This window comes from Danio rerio, chromosome 5 (assembly GCF_049306965.1).
Source record: "Danio rerio strain Tuebingen ecotype United States chromosome 5, GRCz12tu, whole genome shotgun sequence".
In the NCBI taxonomy this organism is placed as follows: domain Eukaryota; kingdom Metazoa; phylum Chordata; class Actinopteri; order Cypriniformes; family Danionidae; genus Danio; species Danio rerio.
This window is the reverse complement of record NC_133180.1, coordinates 33714201-33733259: the sequence shown is the minus strand read 5'-3', so window position 1 is coordinate 33733259 and position 19059 is coordinate 33714201. Positions and strand designations below refer to the sequence as shown.

The 19059-nt window shown below is 34.9% G+C and overlaps 1 protein-coding gene across 6 annotated transcripts in view; it reads right to left on the bottom strand.

Moving 5' to 3' along the window:
* Positions 1-1473: 1473 nt before the first annotated feature.
* Positions 1474-19059, bottom strand: part of LOC561565 (neuropeptide FF receptor 2) — a 77121-nt gene continuing 59535 nt past the window's right edge. For 2 of the 6 annotated variants that reach the window (XM_073952338.1, XM_073952335.1), the window contains exons 3-6: positions 12762-12861; positions 12046-12097; positions 8001-8882; positions 1474-4822 (exon numbers count right to left, since the gene is read on the bottom strand). In XM_073952338.1, coding sequence (XP_073808439.1) covers positions 4805-4822; positions 8001-8882; positions 12046-12097; positions 12762-12861 — 1052 coding nt within the window. In that variant the 3' untranslated portion in view covers positions 1474-4804. Of the gene's footprint in view, positions 4823-8000; positions 8914-12045; positions 12098-12761; positions 12862-19059 lie in introns of all 6 variants that reach the window. The other 4 variants (XM_068221453.2, XM_684977.10, XM_073952339.1 and 1 more) reach the window with 2 other exon arrangements.

Here is a 19059-nt window from a genome sequence, read left to right as displayed (position 1 = left end):
AATGCGATTCAATACGTGTTTGGTATGTATCCACCCATGTATACATATATCATACATTTGATTGTTTATTATAAATGTGCTAGAATTTCAAAAAGGGATTAATCCTTATTAAAAGCAATTGATAAGAAAGAAACTAAGCCACAAAATATAAAACAACCAATTAGATAAAGTGCAGAATCTGGCATGATCCTCGTCATTTATCATATCTTCTAACATGAATACTCAAGTCTGTAAAAAGATTGTACAAGATCCACATAAGGACAGTTTGAAATGTTTAACGTGAAGATGACTTAAAGTGGCTTAATGGATGAAAATGCACATCAGTGTCCATCTGCTTGCCTGTACATAGCTTCTGCTTTTAAAGAGCCCCTATTATGCATTATAAAAGCTCATATTTTCGTTTTGGGGGTCTCCAACAACAGGCTGATATGCATCATTGTCAAAAAACACTTTCATTGTCTTATAATAATTCCAAACTGCTCCTTTGTTTTAGGCTAATATGATCTGCTTCTGAGTCTTTTGTGATTAGTCAACTGGGTTTAGCGGGAGACAGAGAGAAATGCAGGAATGCATGAACGCAATGTAGTTAAACATCAGCATGTTACTCTGCTCTTAATACTAACCCCAAGTAATACTGACACACATTCAGTATTAATTCACACAGTGGCAAAAGTTCAACTACTTGTTGAAATAGCATCATGAAGGTTTAACGATAAGTGATTACATGCCACGCGGAGCGATTACAAGTTACAACACACAAATACTGCACGTATTATGATAAATCTAAATTTAAAAAAATATTTGACTGTTTTTCTTCTCTTAGAATGGTTTAACTTGAAGTGCTGTAAAATAAATAAATAAATAAATAAATAAATAAATAAATAAATAAATAAATAAATAAATAAATAAATAAATAAATAAAAACTTTACTTTAAGATATGTTGCCATATGGAAACAATGTCCAACAGTGGATCTAACTTAAACATTTTAAATTTAGAATTTTCCTTATATTTAAAAATTTATTTGTTTGAAATGATTTCATTGGTGTTGCAGTATTAAAAGATTTAAATAAGATTTAACTTATAAATGACATCTTATACATACTTTCCAACAACTGATATTTAAACAGCTTTCATTTATTCCATTCTTTTTTTTTTGTTGAACATTATTGAAAACAATCATAATATTGTATTATCATGTATACAACAGTAAATATAAATATTTTCTCCAGTGAATAAAGTAAATCAATAACAAGTCTAATATATCCAGATGCATCAGAATAATTTAGCTTCTAGCTAACAATGTTACTTACTTGAACTGTCTCCATCACTGATCTTATCAAATGCCCAATCTGCATCATTCTCATATCACTAAAACCCATCTCATCCTCATTTTCATCTGCAGGAAAAGCCAGTTCTCTCCTTTTCTTCTTTCACTTACTATAGAACATGGTGGTCCTCACTAATACACTGTTCCCTGTGCTCAAATCTATTCAAAAGTAGTATTGCCATTAAAATGATTTTATCCATAATGCAAATGCCATTAACACATGACTAATCAACATTACATTACTAGCTTTCATGTTGTTACTTGTACACTTTGCTAGCCAGCTAACTTATTGCAGTATTGCATGTTCCACTATTGCACAGTGTTAACATTTGGCAGCACACACATTTAATTGATTTACAAAAAACCTTATTTGATAAAAAAATAAAAATTGAGTTGTGAATATGTCATTATAACTTACTAGAGGTGATGTCTCAGATTTTTTTTGTGGATCTGACATAATTTGATCCTTTGTTTTTTATTGATGTTTTCATTTGCATTCAGCAATTACTGAGAATAAACGCCAGTCTGTCAGAAATCACACCACAGAAAAACACAGCTTGTCATATCATTGGCTCCACTACAGTCTTCTCTTTCCAACAAAAAAATTTAGAACATTAGTCTTAAAGAAACAGTGGCAGTGAAATGAACATAGATATCATGTTGCCATATGGCAACACAATGCGAGGGTTAAGTATGTATATTGCAAACTACAGAAAATGAGGCAGTAATGTTAATCACACTTACATGTTACGATCAGAGGAAAAATAAAACTGGTCCATATAAACTGTAACAGTTACTGACAAAGTCCCATGAATAAAAGTCTCTGCTAATCCTTCCTTTAATAGCAAATGGCCAGCAAATCCAGTGCTGCAGCGTAAATTATTGTATTAATCCTCAGAAAAATTACAGGAACAAACACAGGTTGGCTACACTATGGTATTGTTGTGAAAATGAACCCTTTTATTCCACAGAGTCGAATCTCCATTTGTCAGGGATTGGCATCCTCATGTCATGAAGGGAAAGGTGAATTCACGTTTTACTCGATCTAGCACTTCATAATTGGTGATGTACTGTATCAACGTCGATGCGATCATGCAAAAGATCTGAACCCAACTCGATTTATTTATTCAACTCTAAATTGACCATTTTGTTATAGAATCTATAGTTTTAAACTTTCAGACTTAAACACTTTCAGATGTTTTCATTCACTTAGAGCTGTGTTACACACCACATGGGAGGACTTATAGGGGAGGACTTATATAAAAACCTATAATAGGGGCTCTTTAATAAACTGTCTATCAAAGATTTACATTAGATTTATAGAAAAAAGCTATTTTTTTGCAGGCTACTGCACAATCCCAAACATACATCACATGACACTGCTTGTTGCTATGGCAATCGGTGTATCTAATGAGAGTTGTGGTGATGACTTTTGTTTAGAAATTATTCTGGCATATTGTGTGTTACATTTCACGGTAATGTGTGGAGACAGACTTTTGAAGTCCTTGATGATATGACTGGCATGGGAATTATCTATAAATATATCACATACTTGTCATCAACTCACTCATCTGATGTTTTCCAGGTTGTGAAAAAAAAAAGAGTAAGGCTGAATAATTTCAATGCAGAACACTGTGTGACTGCACCATCGGCTGTTATGCAAGACATTTAGGAACTTTGAAACAGAAAAGGAGAAGGTGCTATTTTCATATAATTTTGTTTTTCTTTCTGTATAATATTCCCATCTTCTGTGTTCGCAGCGGTATCTCAAAAAACTGCACAGAATACAGGTTACATTTCCCTGTCTGCCTCATTGAGATGCATATTCCAGTGGAGAAATCAACAGTGCCAACATCCAAAAAATCCTCTCTCCAAACATGTGTTTGACGAGTATTCTGACACCTTGTTTTTCATTGTGTCCATTAACCAGCTGCACATTTCAACAAGGTCCTGCTTTTGTCTCAGTGATGCACATTATATAACAATTGTGATGGTATAATTTGTCCTTGTAATTTTAGCATTAAACAATGTAATGTTTAACAGGTGCAGCTGTAATATACAGTAACATTCATTAGATGTATGTTTTGCTGTCAGGAAACCATTCAGAGACAACACATACAGGGTTTTTAGTCAAACCACATTTCCAGACCAACCTCCATTAGTACATACTTTTGAATCTTGATTTTATATACAGCATTGCAAGCATAGTAAGATGCCAAGAGGATATTTTACAAAAATGAAAAGTGTTTCAAAGCATCATAGAAAACAAAGTTGTATAGCAGCAATAAAGTGTGCACTTTGCCAGGTGTACAATACAAAAAGAGACAACCAAATTTCTTTTAGAAATGAGGTCAAACAAATACCAGATTCCTGGTTCACCAAAATGACAGACATAAATGTCAGTGGCAATGACCTGTGATGGTTTGGACACTTGCCGTTTTGCTCATGTGGATGTGTTTCTTGGCTCACTCCCCATACACAAGCGTTCGATAGCTCGATCGCTGACGCCCTCATTTTAAGGCAGAGCTCTTGTTCGGCGACTCTTTTACAATGAATGCATGAGTCTGAAAAGGTCCTCAGGCACTGTCCCTCATGTCAGGGCACAAACTGTTGAGTGTTTGTGAAACTCACTGGCAAAATGCCCTTCCTGTTACACTGCAAACTATTTTATGCTAATTCAGATTCGAAGTCATGATGCTTCTCATTTAAATAGCAACAGACCAAGACCTGCTACATTCACCCTGTAAACACACCAGCAAAAGACCAGCGAGCTTTTTAGCTGGCAATCATTCAGTGTTGGTTAATAAGTGAACCTGTTGAGCAGGCAGTCTAAAAAAGAAATGCTAGTCATTTTACAGCTAGGATAGAAGAGGGAAATTGAGCAGGCCATTTTAATAAAATGGCATCATTTTACCATTAAAATGAAAGATGCAGAGTTGCCTCTGCAAGCCTCCCCTATTCAGGCACTTCAGTCTGTTTGAAATGTGGTTCAGACTCATGGCCTTTTTCTTGGGATTATCCATTTGAGTTGTGGCCTTGACATTAAGTGTAATTTTACATGAACCTCGGGGTGTATTCCTCAGGTTAAACAGGGCGAATGCAATCAGCTCAAACATCCGAGAATGACACTGGGCTTAATTTGGGATCCAGTGAGATGGCATTTCATTTCTCATCTTATTAGGTCAAAACCAAGTCCACAAAATGGCCTTTTTGTGTTTGTGGCACACGATGTCTGGATTTTAACCCTTCCAGCTGAGACTGCCTGTCTGGCTCGATTATTGTCTTAAATTTCATGAGAAAGAAAAGCAGAGCACATCCTTGCCTATATGATGAAAGAGAAGACAGGAGATGAAAGATGAACTCATGGTGTCCTCTCAGCAGTACCGCAGTCAAAGAGAAGAGAAAAATCAGCCTTTCATGAGCACCAAGTCATCTGAGTGCAGAGTATCTTTGAATGGACTCCATCATTAGGCAACTATAGATCGTACATCACCTGCAGAGAAAAACAGACAAACAATGGTCACATTTATTGCATTTATAACAGCCTGAATGTTCTCTTCGCAGCGTGACTGAAACCTTCTGTTATAAAAATGGACAAAGCAAGGCCTATCAGAAAAATCTGCTGATACCAAATGATGAAATAAGAAACGTGACAATTTAGAAAAGAACATCTGTACAATTGCCTTAGCTATAATTATGTTTGTTACTACAGCATCTGCAAACACACTTTAATGGTGTGGAATTTCAGTATGAAGTCATGCACAGATCCTGTTGAATAATGCCATTTTGTCAGATCCATTACTCATTATTTAATTGAACCATCTGTTCATTCTTTTTGCTTTCCTGTTGCTTACACAGCAGAGCACAGCACTAACGATGTCAAGGATGCAGGTTTAACTCACTGGAAGGAAGGGATGGATGAATAGAGGAATAGATATTAGATGGATAGATAGTATGTCAGATCTGTTACCGACAATGCTAACAAATGATATGGATTTTCCTCAAACAGTAAATATTTCCAAACAATTGTTTACATGCAGTAACAGAAACAAATTGATCTGTGTTGGTTTTTAGCAACTACTACCTGTACTAGTTTACTGTACACGCATATAAAAAAGGGCATTTTACTGTAAATGCATAAACAAGCATTACACACAGGTGTGCAGATATAAGTATCAATACAATCTAGAATAAGTATCAATATTCTTACAGTAGCATCAATACATTTGATTAATATCAATGATTCCTATCAATGCGTTATAATTTATTATGCTAATTTGGTGGTCAGAAACATTTCTTATTGCAATATTGTTTTATTTGATATAAGAAAAAATTATTCTATATTATTATGCACACAGAACTCTCCACAGACCCACACACACATGGGTTTATTTTTGTTAATTCATTTAGGGCTTAGTCTCTTTGCTCATAAAGGGTTACCACAGCAGAATGAACCACCAACTTATACAGCATATGTTTTACACAGCGGATGACCTTCCAGCTGCAACCCAATACTGTGAAGTATTCAGACACACTCATTCACACTCATACACTATGGACAATTTAGTTTATTCAGTTCACTGATACTGCATGTCTATGGGCTGTGAGGGAAAACTGGAGCACCCAGAGCAAAGCCACGCCAACACAGGGAGAACATGCAAACTCAACAAAGAAATGCCAGCTGACCCAGTTAGGACTCAAACCAGAGACCTTCTTGCTGTGAATTGACAGTGCTAACCACTGTGCCCAGTTTATTTATGTGAATAGTGTAATTTTATTGACATTCCATAGGTGTAATTTTTATTTTTTTAACACTTTACTAACTATATTTTCTATGATCCTTCACCAAGCCTACACCAACAGCTGAAATGTACTTTATCAAAAAAAAAAAAAAAAAAAAAAAACGTATGATTTATAAGCTTTTTCAAAAATGGGGCAATGTCCTCATAACCAATCTTCACCTTCTAATACCTACAGTATATCATACCCATGTCATAATACAAATTTGTCTTCATACGTCACAAAGGGCCTTTTAACACCTGTTAAATTCATCCTTTTTTTCTGATTTGATCAGGTGATTTCTGAAAATGGTTCCATTTACACTAGACCACATGAATGTGTCTCTGCTCCATGATTCCAATTTTCAGATCCCACCCTATATGCAAATTTAACTAGGTTAAGTCAACAAAAAGCAACAGATACACAGCATTTTCTAATAATTAATATTACTATTTACAGAAAAGTAAACTACAGTTTAAGTCAGAATTATTAGCCCCCATTTTATTTATTTATTTATTTTTTAATATTTCCCAAATGATGTTTAACAGAGCAAGGAAAGTTTTATATTTTTAATAAACATTTTAAGTCCAAAATTATTTACCCCTTTAAGGTATATATTTTTGTATAATCTACAGAACAAACCATCATTACACAATGACTTGCCTACTTGCCCTAATCTGCCTAGTTAACCTAATAAACCTAGTTAAGCCTTTAAATGTCACTTTAAGCTGTGTAGAAATGTCTATAATAATATTTAGTAAAATATTATGTACTGTCATCATGGCGAAAATAAAAATTAATTAGCTTTTAGAAATGAGTTATTACAACTATCATATTTAGAAATGTGTTGAAAATTTTTTTCCCTTCATTAAATAGAAATTAAGGGAAAAAAAATGAACAGGGGGGCTAATCATTCTGACTTCAGCTGTATATATGTTGTTTGGCATTCAAATTATTTTATGTGCATGCTGTAAAGCAGGGATCACTAAACTTGTTCCTAGAGAGCTGGTGTCCTGCACATTTTAGCTCCAACCCTAATCAAACACCTGAACAAGCTAATCAAGGTCTTACTCAGTATATTTGAAACACCCAGGCAGGTGTGTTGAGGTAAGTTGTAGCTAAACCCTGCAGGGCACCGGACCTCCAGAAACGAGATTGGTGACCCTTGCTGTAAAGCATCATTACAAGTGCACAAGGCAGACTCTGTGATTACTTTTAGTATAGGCTAAAAGAAACATCTATTTTTGTCATATAGATATGTGCAAGACATCATTCAAATCTAGTGTATAACACACTCTCCCAAAAATAAAAACAACAACATGACATTGTAAATGAACGCAGCACTATACCGCTTTTGAACTTTGAAAATCTGCATTTAATCAAAGAAACATAATGGAAACTTGAGTAATTAATCAATGTGATGAGTACTTAACAAAAAAGTAAATGCGTGGTAAAGTTGTGGTATTCTTTTTGAATCGCCCTGTATTTTTATTCTTCTCTTTTTACAGAAGATACTGGTGGTATCTCTGTTGTTAATTCCACCATCTGATATTATTTAACAATTTAATTTCAGAATTTCATGGTCAAGAATAAAACAAAACAAAAACAGGAGGAGTAAAATTTAAATGTGTGGTTTAATAACCAGATGCATTTAGACATGTTTAGTTTGGCCTAGAAACCATCTCCTTCTCCCTCGATTGGATTTATATCTCAAATGTGTGTCAGAGGGTATTTACAACTGCACATTTCTTGATTGAGATAGCTTTCTGATCTAAAAAAAGAAAAACGGATGAAGTGACCTGGTGTAAACATCCCTAAACACACACACACGCACGCACGCAAGCACGCACGCACGCACGCACGCACACACACACACAGGCATACACACATACCTTCTCCAAATCTTCCATGATCAGATCCTGTTCTTTCATGTTCTCTTTCCCTGAAGACTGGCTTCTTTCACCCAAACCCTTCCCATTGCTCACAGACACCAGCCCCTGGATGAGTCCTTGTCCTGGTCTGGGAGCTCCAGTCTCCAGTGCTGTTTGCTTGGTTAGTGGTAAATTGGCTGGTAAAACAGCATTGCCCTGCAGTCGGTGCGAGTAAGTCCTCCTATTGCCTGAATGCCCTGAGCACAGCTGCAGTTTAAAAGCTGCCTTGAAACCTTTGCGAAAGTTCTCATTGAAAAAGCCATATATTATAGGATTGACGCTGCTATTACAGAATGCCAGCCAGTGGGCCAGAGGATAAAAATAGATATTAATGACCCGATGCTGGCGCTCGCTCAAACTCGCATAGTCGCTCAGCATCATGAGTGCCCACAATGGCAGCCAAGACAGGATGAAGAGCAGGGCGACCACCAGCAACATTTTAATCACCCGCTTCTTCTTCCGGGACACCAGTTGGCGACTTTCATATCTGCACTGTTTCCCCGAGCCAGAACCGGAGCCTGAGGTGCCAACTTGGCTCACTGGGGCCGGCATGGATGTTTTGAAGAGTGTGATTCCAATCCGGGCGTACATTATGACAATGAGGGTTAGAGGTGCCAAATAAATGTTAGCGAAGAGTACCGTGGTGTAGATCTTGCGCATCTCTTGGTTGGGCCAGTTTTCACGACACCAGTAGAAGGGCTGCGTAGTGTTGCCATCGCTTAGCAGGATGGAGACTCTGTGCTCTTTGGTGACCTGTAGCATTACACCTGACGGACACATGATGGAGATGGCCAGAACCCAGATGATGATGATGATGAGGGTGGAGGTGGAGATGGTGAGCTTCTGTTTGAAGGGATAGACAATGCAGCGGAATCTGACATATTAATAGAAAACAAGAGAAATGGAGAACAGAAAAAAGATGGATGACAGAAAACAGAGCCGAGAAGATTGAGTCAGAGACAGAAAATAAGCATTTGAAGGAAGATGTTTTATTACAACAAACTGAGAAGATAGATATCACTCTGTCATTAAAAATAAACTGTGAGTCCCCTCTGAATAATCAGATGTCTGTCAATAACAACTATGACACTGCTGAGGTTCAAAATGGTAAATAAGATTAATTACTCAGATCTTATTCTGTCTGTAAATGTTAATTGCACCTCCAAAAACTTTGCAGACTCCCTAAAATTTTAAAGATTTGAAATGCAAGGCAGTAGTTTATTTTTAATGACAGGCATGAGTGCTATTAAATCTTTATCTGTTCTTTACATTTCACAATCAATTCTTGTAAGTTATGCAAAACTCATTAGACTGAAGGATTTGGCAATAAAAAAAACCTTTAGTCTTCTGATTCAATTAAGATTATTTTTCATTTTACAATTTGTTCATGAAGCCAGCACGTTATGCTATAAAACAAACCCCTAGGCCCAGTTTCACAAACAGGGCTTAGATTATAGATTATACTTAGAAAAATATTTAACTGGTGTACACCTACACGCAAACAAATAAAATAAAAATAAAATAAAATAAAATTAGACTGATGTATTTCAAGCCATCTTACCGCAAGTTTTTTTTTGAGTTAAGACAGTTCAAACATGCAATTTAATCTTGAATAGTGTAAGGATGGCTATGTCTCTCCATAATATTAAACCATGAAAACTGTTATGGAACTCCACACGAGACAAGACCATGAGAATGGTCAGGCACTGAAACAATAAACTTTCGAATATGAGAAGAAGATCAGCTAGAAAACCAGTTGTTCAGGTTGTCTCAATCATGCATCCTGAGCTCCCTCTTTGCCCTGGACTTTACCTTCTCTACCAGAGCAGCTCACTCACATTCCACACAGAATGTTTAAGTTTTTAATATGGTGTATCTTGTGGCTTTATATTCATGTTTGGTATCATTTTAAATGTCTCTGTGTGATTGGTAAAGTGGTCATAATTTCAATGTAATATTTTACAATCTCTCTTATATTAGTTAATTTGGGTTTTGATTTTGATAAGATCTTTGCCAGATGCTTCACTCCTGAGAAAATAGTCTTCACATCAACTCACGACCAGGCAAGAGTCTTGGTGAAGCTTTTATTGTCTTGAATTTATGATGGTTTGAGTATTTAGGCAAAGTGCAGGTGCAGAAGTGTCTGTGGGATCCTGTAGACAGGATACCTCAATGCAGTTTGTAAGTGTCTGAGCTCTGCATCAGGACTAATATGCTTCAATGTATTTCTACATGGTCAGGTATTCATCTCTAACTCTTAAATGTATCTGTGAGTAATTGATGTTGTACAATCTTGATTGGCTTATTTTGTTTAATTATGTGAACTGGAATGGAATATACGTATTTGCCTGACCAATAAATGTAAAATTCATGTTTAACTCTACTATCTCCTGAAATCATTTAAATCTAGATTGTTTTGGCTGATGTTTCCGCAGCCTACGACCAGGATTAGTCATACATTCAGGCTCAATGGATGGAGCATAGGCACAGCATTAGAGAACTGTTGATTTCTGACAATCACTGACTTAATATATAATCTAGGGGCTAAATCAAACTTTCTTAAAGTATGAGCAAGCATAGGGTGGCCTATTATTACTTAAAGGAAATTAGCTTATCTTCTAAAAATCAGAACTGGCGAGGATGTGTCCGTGAGCAGATGAAACTGGCCAGCATACTGACTCGAAGCGACTTTGGGTCAACAATGAACCATTAACTAAAAAATAAGGATTTATTAGGTTAATCAATCAAAATTAGACCTAATCACAACATATAAGATAATCAGCTTGAATTAGATTAATCTAAATCCTAAATTATTATATATTGGAGTCAGACCAACTTAATCTTACTTAACCTAATGAACCTAGCTTTTAAATGTTCCTTAAAGCTGTATGGAAATGTCTTGAGAAATATCTAGTCAAATATTATTTACTGTCATCATGGCAAAGATAAAATAAATCAGTTATTAGAAATGAATTATTAAAACTATTATGTTTAGAAAAGTTTAAAAAAAATCTTCTCTCAGTTAAAATACAAAAAATTAATGGGGCCTAATAAATCAGACTTCAAATATGTGCAGGACAAAATCACTTGGATTCCGATTTAAACAAATCAGGTTTGTGTAAATATGACGCCTTGTTCATATGTGGAAATTTATCTGATATGAATTGGATCCACTTTTTTATTATCAGCTGTCAGTCAGCGCCTGCTCTTTTTTTCCTGGTCATTTTGCCTTGTCATTGGGTGCAGTGTAAATACAGACAATCAGATAGGAGTAACTTTTAAAAGATGATGTAAGCGGGTCATTAAAAAATCGGATACAGTGGCGAATTAACGGGAAATGTCTGTCCAGATCTGCAGTGTAAATGTGGCCTATGAGTTTCTTTCTTCTGTAGAACACAAAAAAAGGTATTTTGAAGAATAAAGGTTACTGGCGCCCACTGACTTCTATACTGTAGCAGTGAAGAAAATTGTATCGATGTCAACAGCTGCCAGCTACCAGCATTTTTCAAAATAGCTTATTTTGTGTTCAACAGAAGAAAGAAACTCATAAAGTTTTTGAACAAGTGAAGTGAGAGTAAATGATGACATTTTCTTTTAAGGTCTGTGTCAATCAGTGTCAGGAGTAATCGGTATCAAGACATAAGAATAGGTTCTGTGTTTTGAGTTTCTCACTGTGCATTCATATTGTAAATGTGTTCAGAATACACCACAAGCCAATAATGTTGTAAACACGTATAGGGGTCCAAACAAACTGGGAAAGCCACAAAATAGTGGGCATGAATATCTGAACCTAACAATCATATTAGTGGACATGTTCTTCAGTTTCAGCCATAGGTAACACAATTCAGCAGGAGTAAAACTGACAATTGGAACTTTACATTTTTTAACTTTGACCTTTAATTTTGTAAAAAAAGGACAAGTTTTAAAATAACCTTAAAGAAAAATAAAATATTTAAAATGCATTTTATGACCTTACATACAGTATCTTAATTTAAAATATCTATACCAGAGATGCCCAAAGTAGGGCCCGCTGGTAACCTTTGATTTGGCCATCCCATCTGAAAAGAGAGACAGAATGATGGTGGTTGGGGCGAAATTTATTATAAACTTTTGTTTCTTTGTTTTATTGCTGAGCTACAAAAAAAGCTAATTTAAATTAAATGGTCAATTAGACACTGTAAATGATTCGGATTTTTAAAATGTATACTGTCAGCAAACTGCACAAGACATCTGTGAGTGAATCAAAGTAAGCTTGACTAGTGTATATTCAGCATTGAACCTGTTATAAATGGGATTGTTTATGTTTTACTATAATATGTTCATTATACAATGATTAAAATAATACTGCATTAGTCAATATGATTTAAAGCAGTGTTTTCTAGTTCATTTTAAATATTACAGAATAAATTAGAAAATGACCCATGGAAAATGTAATGTATACGGTTTGGTATATATTCAGCCTACACCCCTCACTCAAGTTTGCTTTTTGGCCCTTTATATGAAAAAAAATTGGGCACCCCTGATTTATACCCTAAAATTATATTTAAAAAGAATGGCTTATTTAAAGAATAATAATATAATTAATAATTGTAGCACAACAGACATCTTACAGAAAAACCAAAACATGTTAACAGTAGTGCAAATACAGTGATTATGTGGGTGGTATTGACTCTTGAGATTTATTGAAATAAAATGTCTTGAGCACACTAATATTTGGCTCACCTGTCCACAGCAATGGCCACTAGTGTAAATACTGATGCGGATACTGATATTCCTTGCACCATCCCACTCAGCTTACACACCAAACTGCCAAAAGGCCAGCCTGCAGGAGAAACATGAAAAATTATTCATGAAATGCACACAATCATATGCACACACAAACTACTTTTTCGAAAAAGACCCTTTCCCAAATCTTTTACGACTCTTTGTACTGACATCAACTGTTTGGGCCTCTTCAGTCAGAATTTACCGATAGATAAAAAAATAGATTTACTTTTTTAAATGTTGAAATTATTGCTTTAGTAGAATGGGATGATGGCTATGTGAACACACACACATACACATTTTTAAGGGTAAGAAAAATAACCCCTTGTAGTTTTAAGATCAAAACTGCTGATTGTTCATACCTCAAGCTCTCAAGGCTTTATAAAGATTACAGATAAAATGGTTTTGTTTTATAGCAAAAAGAATAACATCTCCAAAAGCTCTGCTCATCTTAATCATAATTAACATGGGGACATGTGTCACTTCTCATTCTTATATAAATACATCATGAGAACTAAGTGTCAGTGAAGGAAATATCCCAAAGCAAATATTACATCCTACTGTCTTGAAACTAGGATAAAGGTCATATAAGTACTTCAGTTCAGTTCATTGATTTATATGCAACAGCTAGTCCTCAAATTTGGTCTTAAAATTTTCATTCTTTTTTTAAAATCATTGCTTGTTGTTTTTTAATAAACACTAACAAAAACAAAAAAAGGGCAAAGACAAGGATACCAGTAGACACAAGTATAGCAGCAAAAGTCATAAATAAATAAATAAATAAATAAATAAATAAATAAAAATACAAACAGAATACAAAAAAAATCACAAGTCAAAGGTTAATTAGAGGCATACATATTTTTTGAAAGACATCCTCTTTCTTAAGTAGTATGCATATAGTTCCAAGAGAATTGTTTCATTCAAGAGATGTATAAACAGTTCAAATGTTGTCTTTGTTGGTTCCAGTTGAGCAAAATGCTTTTTTTTTTTGTTTTTGTTTTTTGCTAAATAGAAAATAATGCCGAGTCTCTTTATAGAAGTAGGTTCAAGTGTCTTGTTCCGTTCTGTACCAAAAAGGTATAGTGTTAGTGTGTTGTCCAATGGAGTTTGCAAAGCTTTGACTGTAAAGTCCTGTACTGTTTTCCAGAAAATTTGTAGCTTTTTGCATTCCCAAAAAACATGCACAATTGATTCTGAATAGGTTTTACATCTGTGATACCTGGATGATACATTGGAGTATATAAGGTGTATATTTTGCTCAATTGAAGAGGAGTCAGATACATCCTATACATAAATTTATAATTTAGTTTGGTCCTAAATCTTTAATGTTTTTGCTGTTAAATAAATTTTCTTGATTAAATAAATAAATAAATAAAAATGCATTTTTCCATTTATAAACATATGAAAGGTTTTGAATTGTTTTTGAAGATTGTAAATCAGCTAGGCTAAAAATGAAAGATTGTATGACTTCAATCTTAGGAACCACACCAGGAAACCTAAATGAGACAAGAACAACTAACACCCTACACATTCTTATTACTGATGAGCAAGAACCGAGAGAGCCAAGAGCTTAAAAACTTAAGGACTGACAATCAATATACCAAGAAACAGCTATGTTTCCATCCAAAGATGCCAATCAGACTTATTCGCAAAACTGGAATACCACATAAAACATTTGCAAATAAAGCACTGTTTTCATTCAATGAGTCAAAAAGAACAAAATTGGAAACTGGCAACAAATATCAAAAAGAAAAATAGAATTTGCTTTAAATTGGGAGGTTAAGGAGTGCAGCCGCTCAAGACAATTCTGGTGGTAATAATATTGAACTACTTTGATGACAATAATTTTTAGAATGTCCAATAATACCATGCATATTCATTGTGCATATTAATTTTTAATGCAATATTCCAAAATGTACATAGAAATAGGTGGATTGAAACATAATAAAACATAAAACCACACCATGCAACTCATGTTCCCACCTTGTTTTTCTTCATCCTTTTCTTCTTTAACAATTTATGCAACTTGACAGACAGACTTCATAATCTGACCTTGCTTATCTCTTTTTTTTTCTTCCACTCCATTTTTCTTTCTAATTTACTCTCTTTTTCCCTCATTGACACCACTTTACCACAATTCCCTTGCCTTTTCAGGCTTCCAAAGTGTAGTAGCTGCACTTTTTAGTGTGTTGAGTGGTGTTAGCTGAGAGGATTAGAAAGAAGAACGAAGCTCTGTCACTCAGGGACCTATTGTTTTTGTTCACCTCTTGCAAGAGTAAACCCAGAAGATCCTTTTAAGAGCCTGATTAAATTCGGAGATATTGTGCAGCAGCTGGCCGACGTGTGGGTGTGAATAATGATTTGACAGACCAAGAGGGTTTTAAAAAGACAGATGGTGAAAGAGAAAATGAGTTTAAAGAACAGGGAAAATAGGAGGGAAAAGAAGAATTGGAAAGAGACAGCAAGAGAGAGAAAGATATCGAAATAGTGTGCCAAACAACCACCGAATGAACAAATGAATTAATTAGGAAAATGGAAGACAAAAAAAATGTACAGACAAATTCAGTAGCTGATTCTGTATTAAAGATTAATTACCCTCAAACAGAGAACGAAAACCATTTAGAATGCCTTAAACGTATTATTGAAACTGCAAAGAAATAATAATACATAATAAAATAATAATAATAATAATAACAATAAATAAAAGTTGTAGGTGTAATTCTCATTCCTCTGTTTTGCGAGTTTTTCATTCTTCAGTAAGCTCTCATGGCTCTAAAGGTTACAGAATGAATGTTGTTTTGTTCCAGCAAGAGAAAGAACAAGAAATAAAGAAAATGTTCTCCTTTTTAATAGCAATAAACATGGGGAGAAATTTAATTTCTTACTCTTATAATTATATGTCATGAGGACTTTTTGAGGAAAATTTACCACAGCAAATCATCACATATTCACTTTATTCACATATTCTTATTAAATGACAACTTATCTACATTATGGGATGTTTTGCATACAAGTTTTGGTTTTAAGATTTTTTATTAAAAAAAAAAAAAGATTTTATGTACAAGGTCGAACTCTAGCTTGGCTCTATTTGGTTCTTTCTGTGAACCAATGAGCATTTCAAATGCAAGCACAAGGAGAAGACACCTGAAAAGATGTGTAAAATGTGATGATTTATAAACATTTTTGATATTAAGAAGAAATGTTCATTTTTACACTGTTGAAAAAGAAACAGTTATTAAAAATGTAGCATATCAATTGTGAAATATTTTTATTTGTGTAAATATAGTCAGTGAAACATTTTCAGTGTTTATTAAACTTTGTTAAACAACTCATTAGCTCACTGTCTGTTTTATTTTAAAGTCTTTGAAATCAATCCTTGAAGGGCAGATTTAATAGAACATTTAATTGAATAAATATAATTTAATAATTTGTATAAAGTATAAAAAGAAAAAAATCCTAAAACATTAAATCATTATTATAAAAAGCAAAAAATTACTTTCTCAAGCATCAACATATTGTAACAACGCCACTTACTATTTCTGGGATTGTATTTCTTAAAAAGTACTGCTTCAATGAATTATCAGCCAGACAGAATCTTAAAATTTCAAGTGGAAAATGACTTTAGAATTAGAAGGTTCAATCTGCATTTGTCCTGTTTTGTTTTGTTTTTAGATAATGTACAACTAGAGTACATTTAGGGTCTCTGTCATGTTGATGTATGAAAGAGAACCGTTACAGACATATTGTTTGCTATATGGCATGCAAAATCTTTGAAGCTCAATAGCTCAGAATAATTTAAAACGCAGACATAACCTCATAATTCCAAGGCGAATAAATATTAATTAATAGTCCCTGCGCAGATATAGTGAATAGCATATAGTGAATATTATTTATAGTTAGCTCCAGTTCTCAATTTTGCCTATTGGTATCACTCTACTTGTTTGCTTGTATTATTCATGACAGAATGTCAGTGTCGCACTACAAATGCACTTTCAAAAACACAGAAGACGCTTTTTGATCCACATGTTTCCTCTGCAATTTTTCATGATCCATATATCTAAGCAAACCAAACCCCTCATCTAAACTGTACATAAATCGTCTTTTAGAATAAACCTTGTTTGATAATAGGATTGATTAAATTAAGTGCTATGGTTGACTGGGGCTATGAAGTGCTCTGCCACTGCCTTGAATGCTGAAAGTATGAATAGACAGCTATTTACAGCAGCAATACTGTCAGCTTATTACAGGAAGACAGGTGAAATCACTGAAAACACTGTGAAAACACACAGGAAAGAACATCAAATCAACCTATTATTTTACAGCATGTGCTGTACAAATTTAACCCTAAAGGACAGGTTTCCTCACTCAGGCTTTTCAATTGATACAGCAAACAGCCCACAAACATACCCCAAAAATACAGGATTATTCTCAACAAACAGAACAGAGAAGTGAAGGTGAAGTGAGTATTGTCAAGTTTGATTACCCATGCCCAAAATTAGTCTTCTGCTTTTGACCCATTCAAGTGAAAGCACACGCGCACACACACACACTGAGCAGTGGGCAGCTATAATGGGCAGTGGGCACCCAGGGAGCAATTAGTGGTTAGGGTACCTCAGCTCAAGGGCACCTCAGCTGGGTATCAAAGATGGAGAGAGTGCAGTTCATCCACTCCCTTTCATTTTTAATTCCTGCCGGGACTGTGAATTGAACCTGCAACCTTTTGATTAGGCTACAAATTTAACTCCCCATCCCCATCCACCAAATTGGCTCTATGACCGTCTCTTACCTCTACCTGCACTGGTGTGTTATGAGAGCACTGGCACCACCGTCCTGTCCCCTGGATTTGTCACAGGTGTCAAATGCAGATTCTGGAGGGTCGCAGCTCTGCAGTTTAGTTCCGACCATAATTAAACACACCTGATCAACTAACTGAATCCCTCAGTTCTGTTTAAAAACCTACAGGTGAGTGTGTTGAAGCAGAGTGGGAACTAAACTGTGCAGAGCTGCAGCCCTCCAGTAACTGCACCTGTGATCAAGACAGATGCTGCACACTAGTGGTAGTGTGAAGAGACCACCCTCATGATTGTAAAGCACTTTGGGTGTATGGCCATACATGATAAATGTGCAATATAAATACACTTTACTGTTGTGTGGAGCAACATATTTTACACCTCAGTCCTTTACAAACTGCACAATCATGGACACTGCCTAATCCCAGAGAAACAATAACAACAACAGCAAAAACATTTGTTACTTTTCTTTTCTATAGTGGATTGCACAAAGCCTTATCCACCTCATCCACCTTTTATTTTTTTGAGCATGAGAAATTGCTGCCTAAAATGTAGTGCATGAGTGAATGGTTAATCATTTGAATCTGAAAAATGTTCAGACCTTTTTGCTGTTTTATTTAACCAGCTGTCTGAAAACACAACCAGACTGCTAAAATGTAAAATATTACTCAGATTGTTATATGGCATGATATAATATTTGCAGAGGTTTGCTTCAAGCCTAGCCAAATGCATGTACACAAACTAATCAAGGTCTGAGTGCTAGAAATCTACAGTCAGGTCGGTTTTTATGAAAGCACATTAAAATTCTGTGTACCCCAGGTAATGTACATGGTAATCTGACTTTTATTTAACTGTGCTATCAGAAGCAGGAAATGCTGAACTCATTTGAAGCAATATCATGCTGTTTGTGCTGTTAGTCCAGATATCACCACTCTTGTATGTGTTTTTTTATTAGTTCTAATAAAAAATAGCAAATGCACAATGTATGATCAGGAGATCTGTTCTTTGCTGTGTTGCTTCACATACTCTGAAATAAAGGTATATGTGACCTTTTTAAAGGGAAATTTCAGCAGTGACAGCCTTTGTACCTTTATTTCAGAAAGTGCAGCACATAAAGGGGTTGTGTAATCTCTGTATTTTAATGTCAGTATATCTAAAAAAGTCTAATTTAGATAATAAACCTGTTGACATCTACATTAAACATACAGCGAGTGCTACTGAGAACAAAATGTTTTGTTACAAATTCTTTCGGTAGTATGATATAATCTGGGGGTGGTTTAGACCAGGGGATCCCAAACATTTCAGTCTGCGACTCCCAAAATAACAATGCCAGTAACTCGCGACCCCCAATATCCTCTGAGGTGGTTACAAATAGAAAAAAAATGCATGCAATGGTGCCCACACACCAATAAACCTAATATTCTTTATTTATCTATTGTGTTTATTTCTTTCTTTACTTTTAAGTT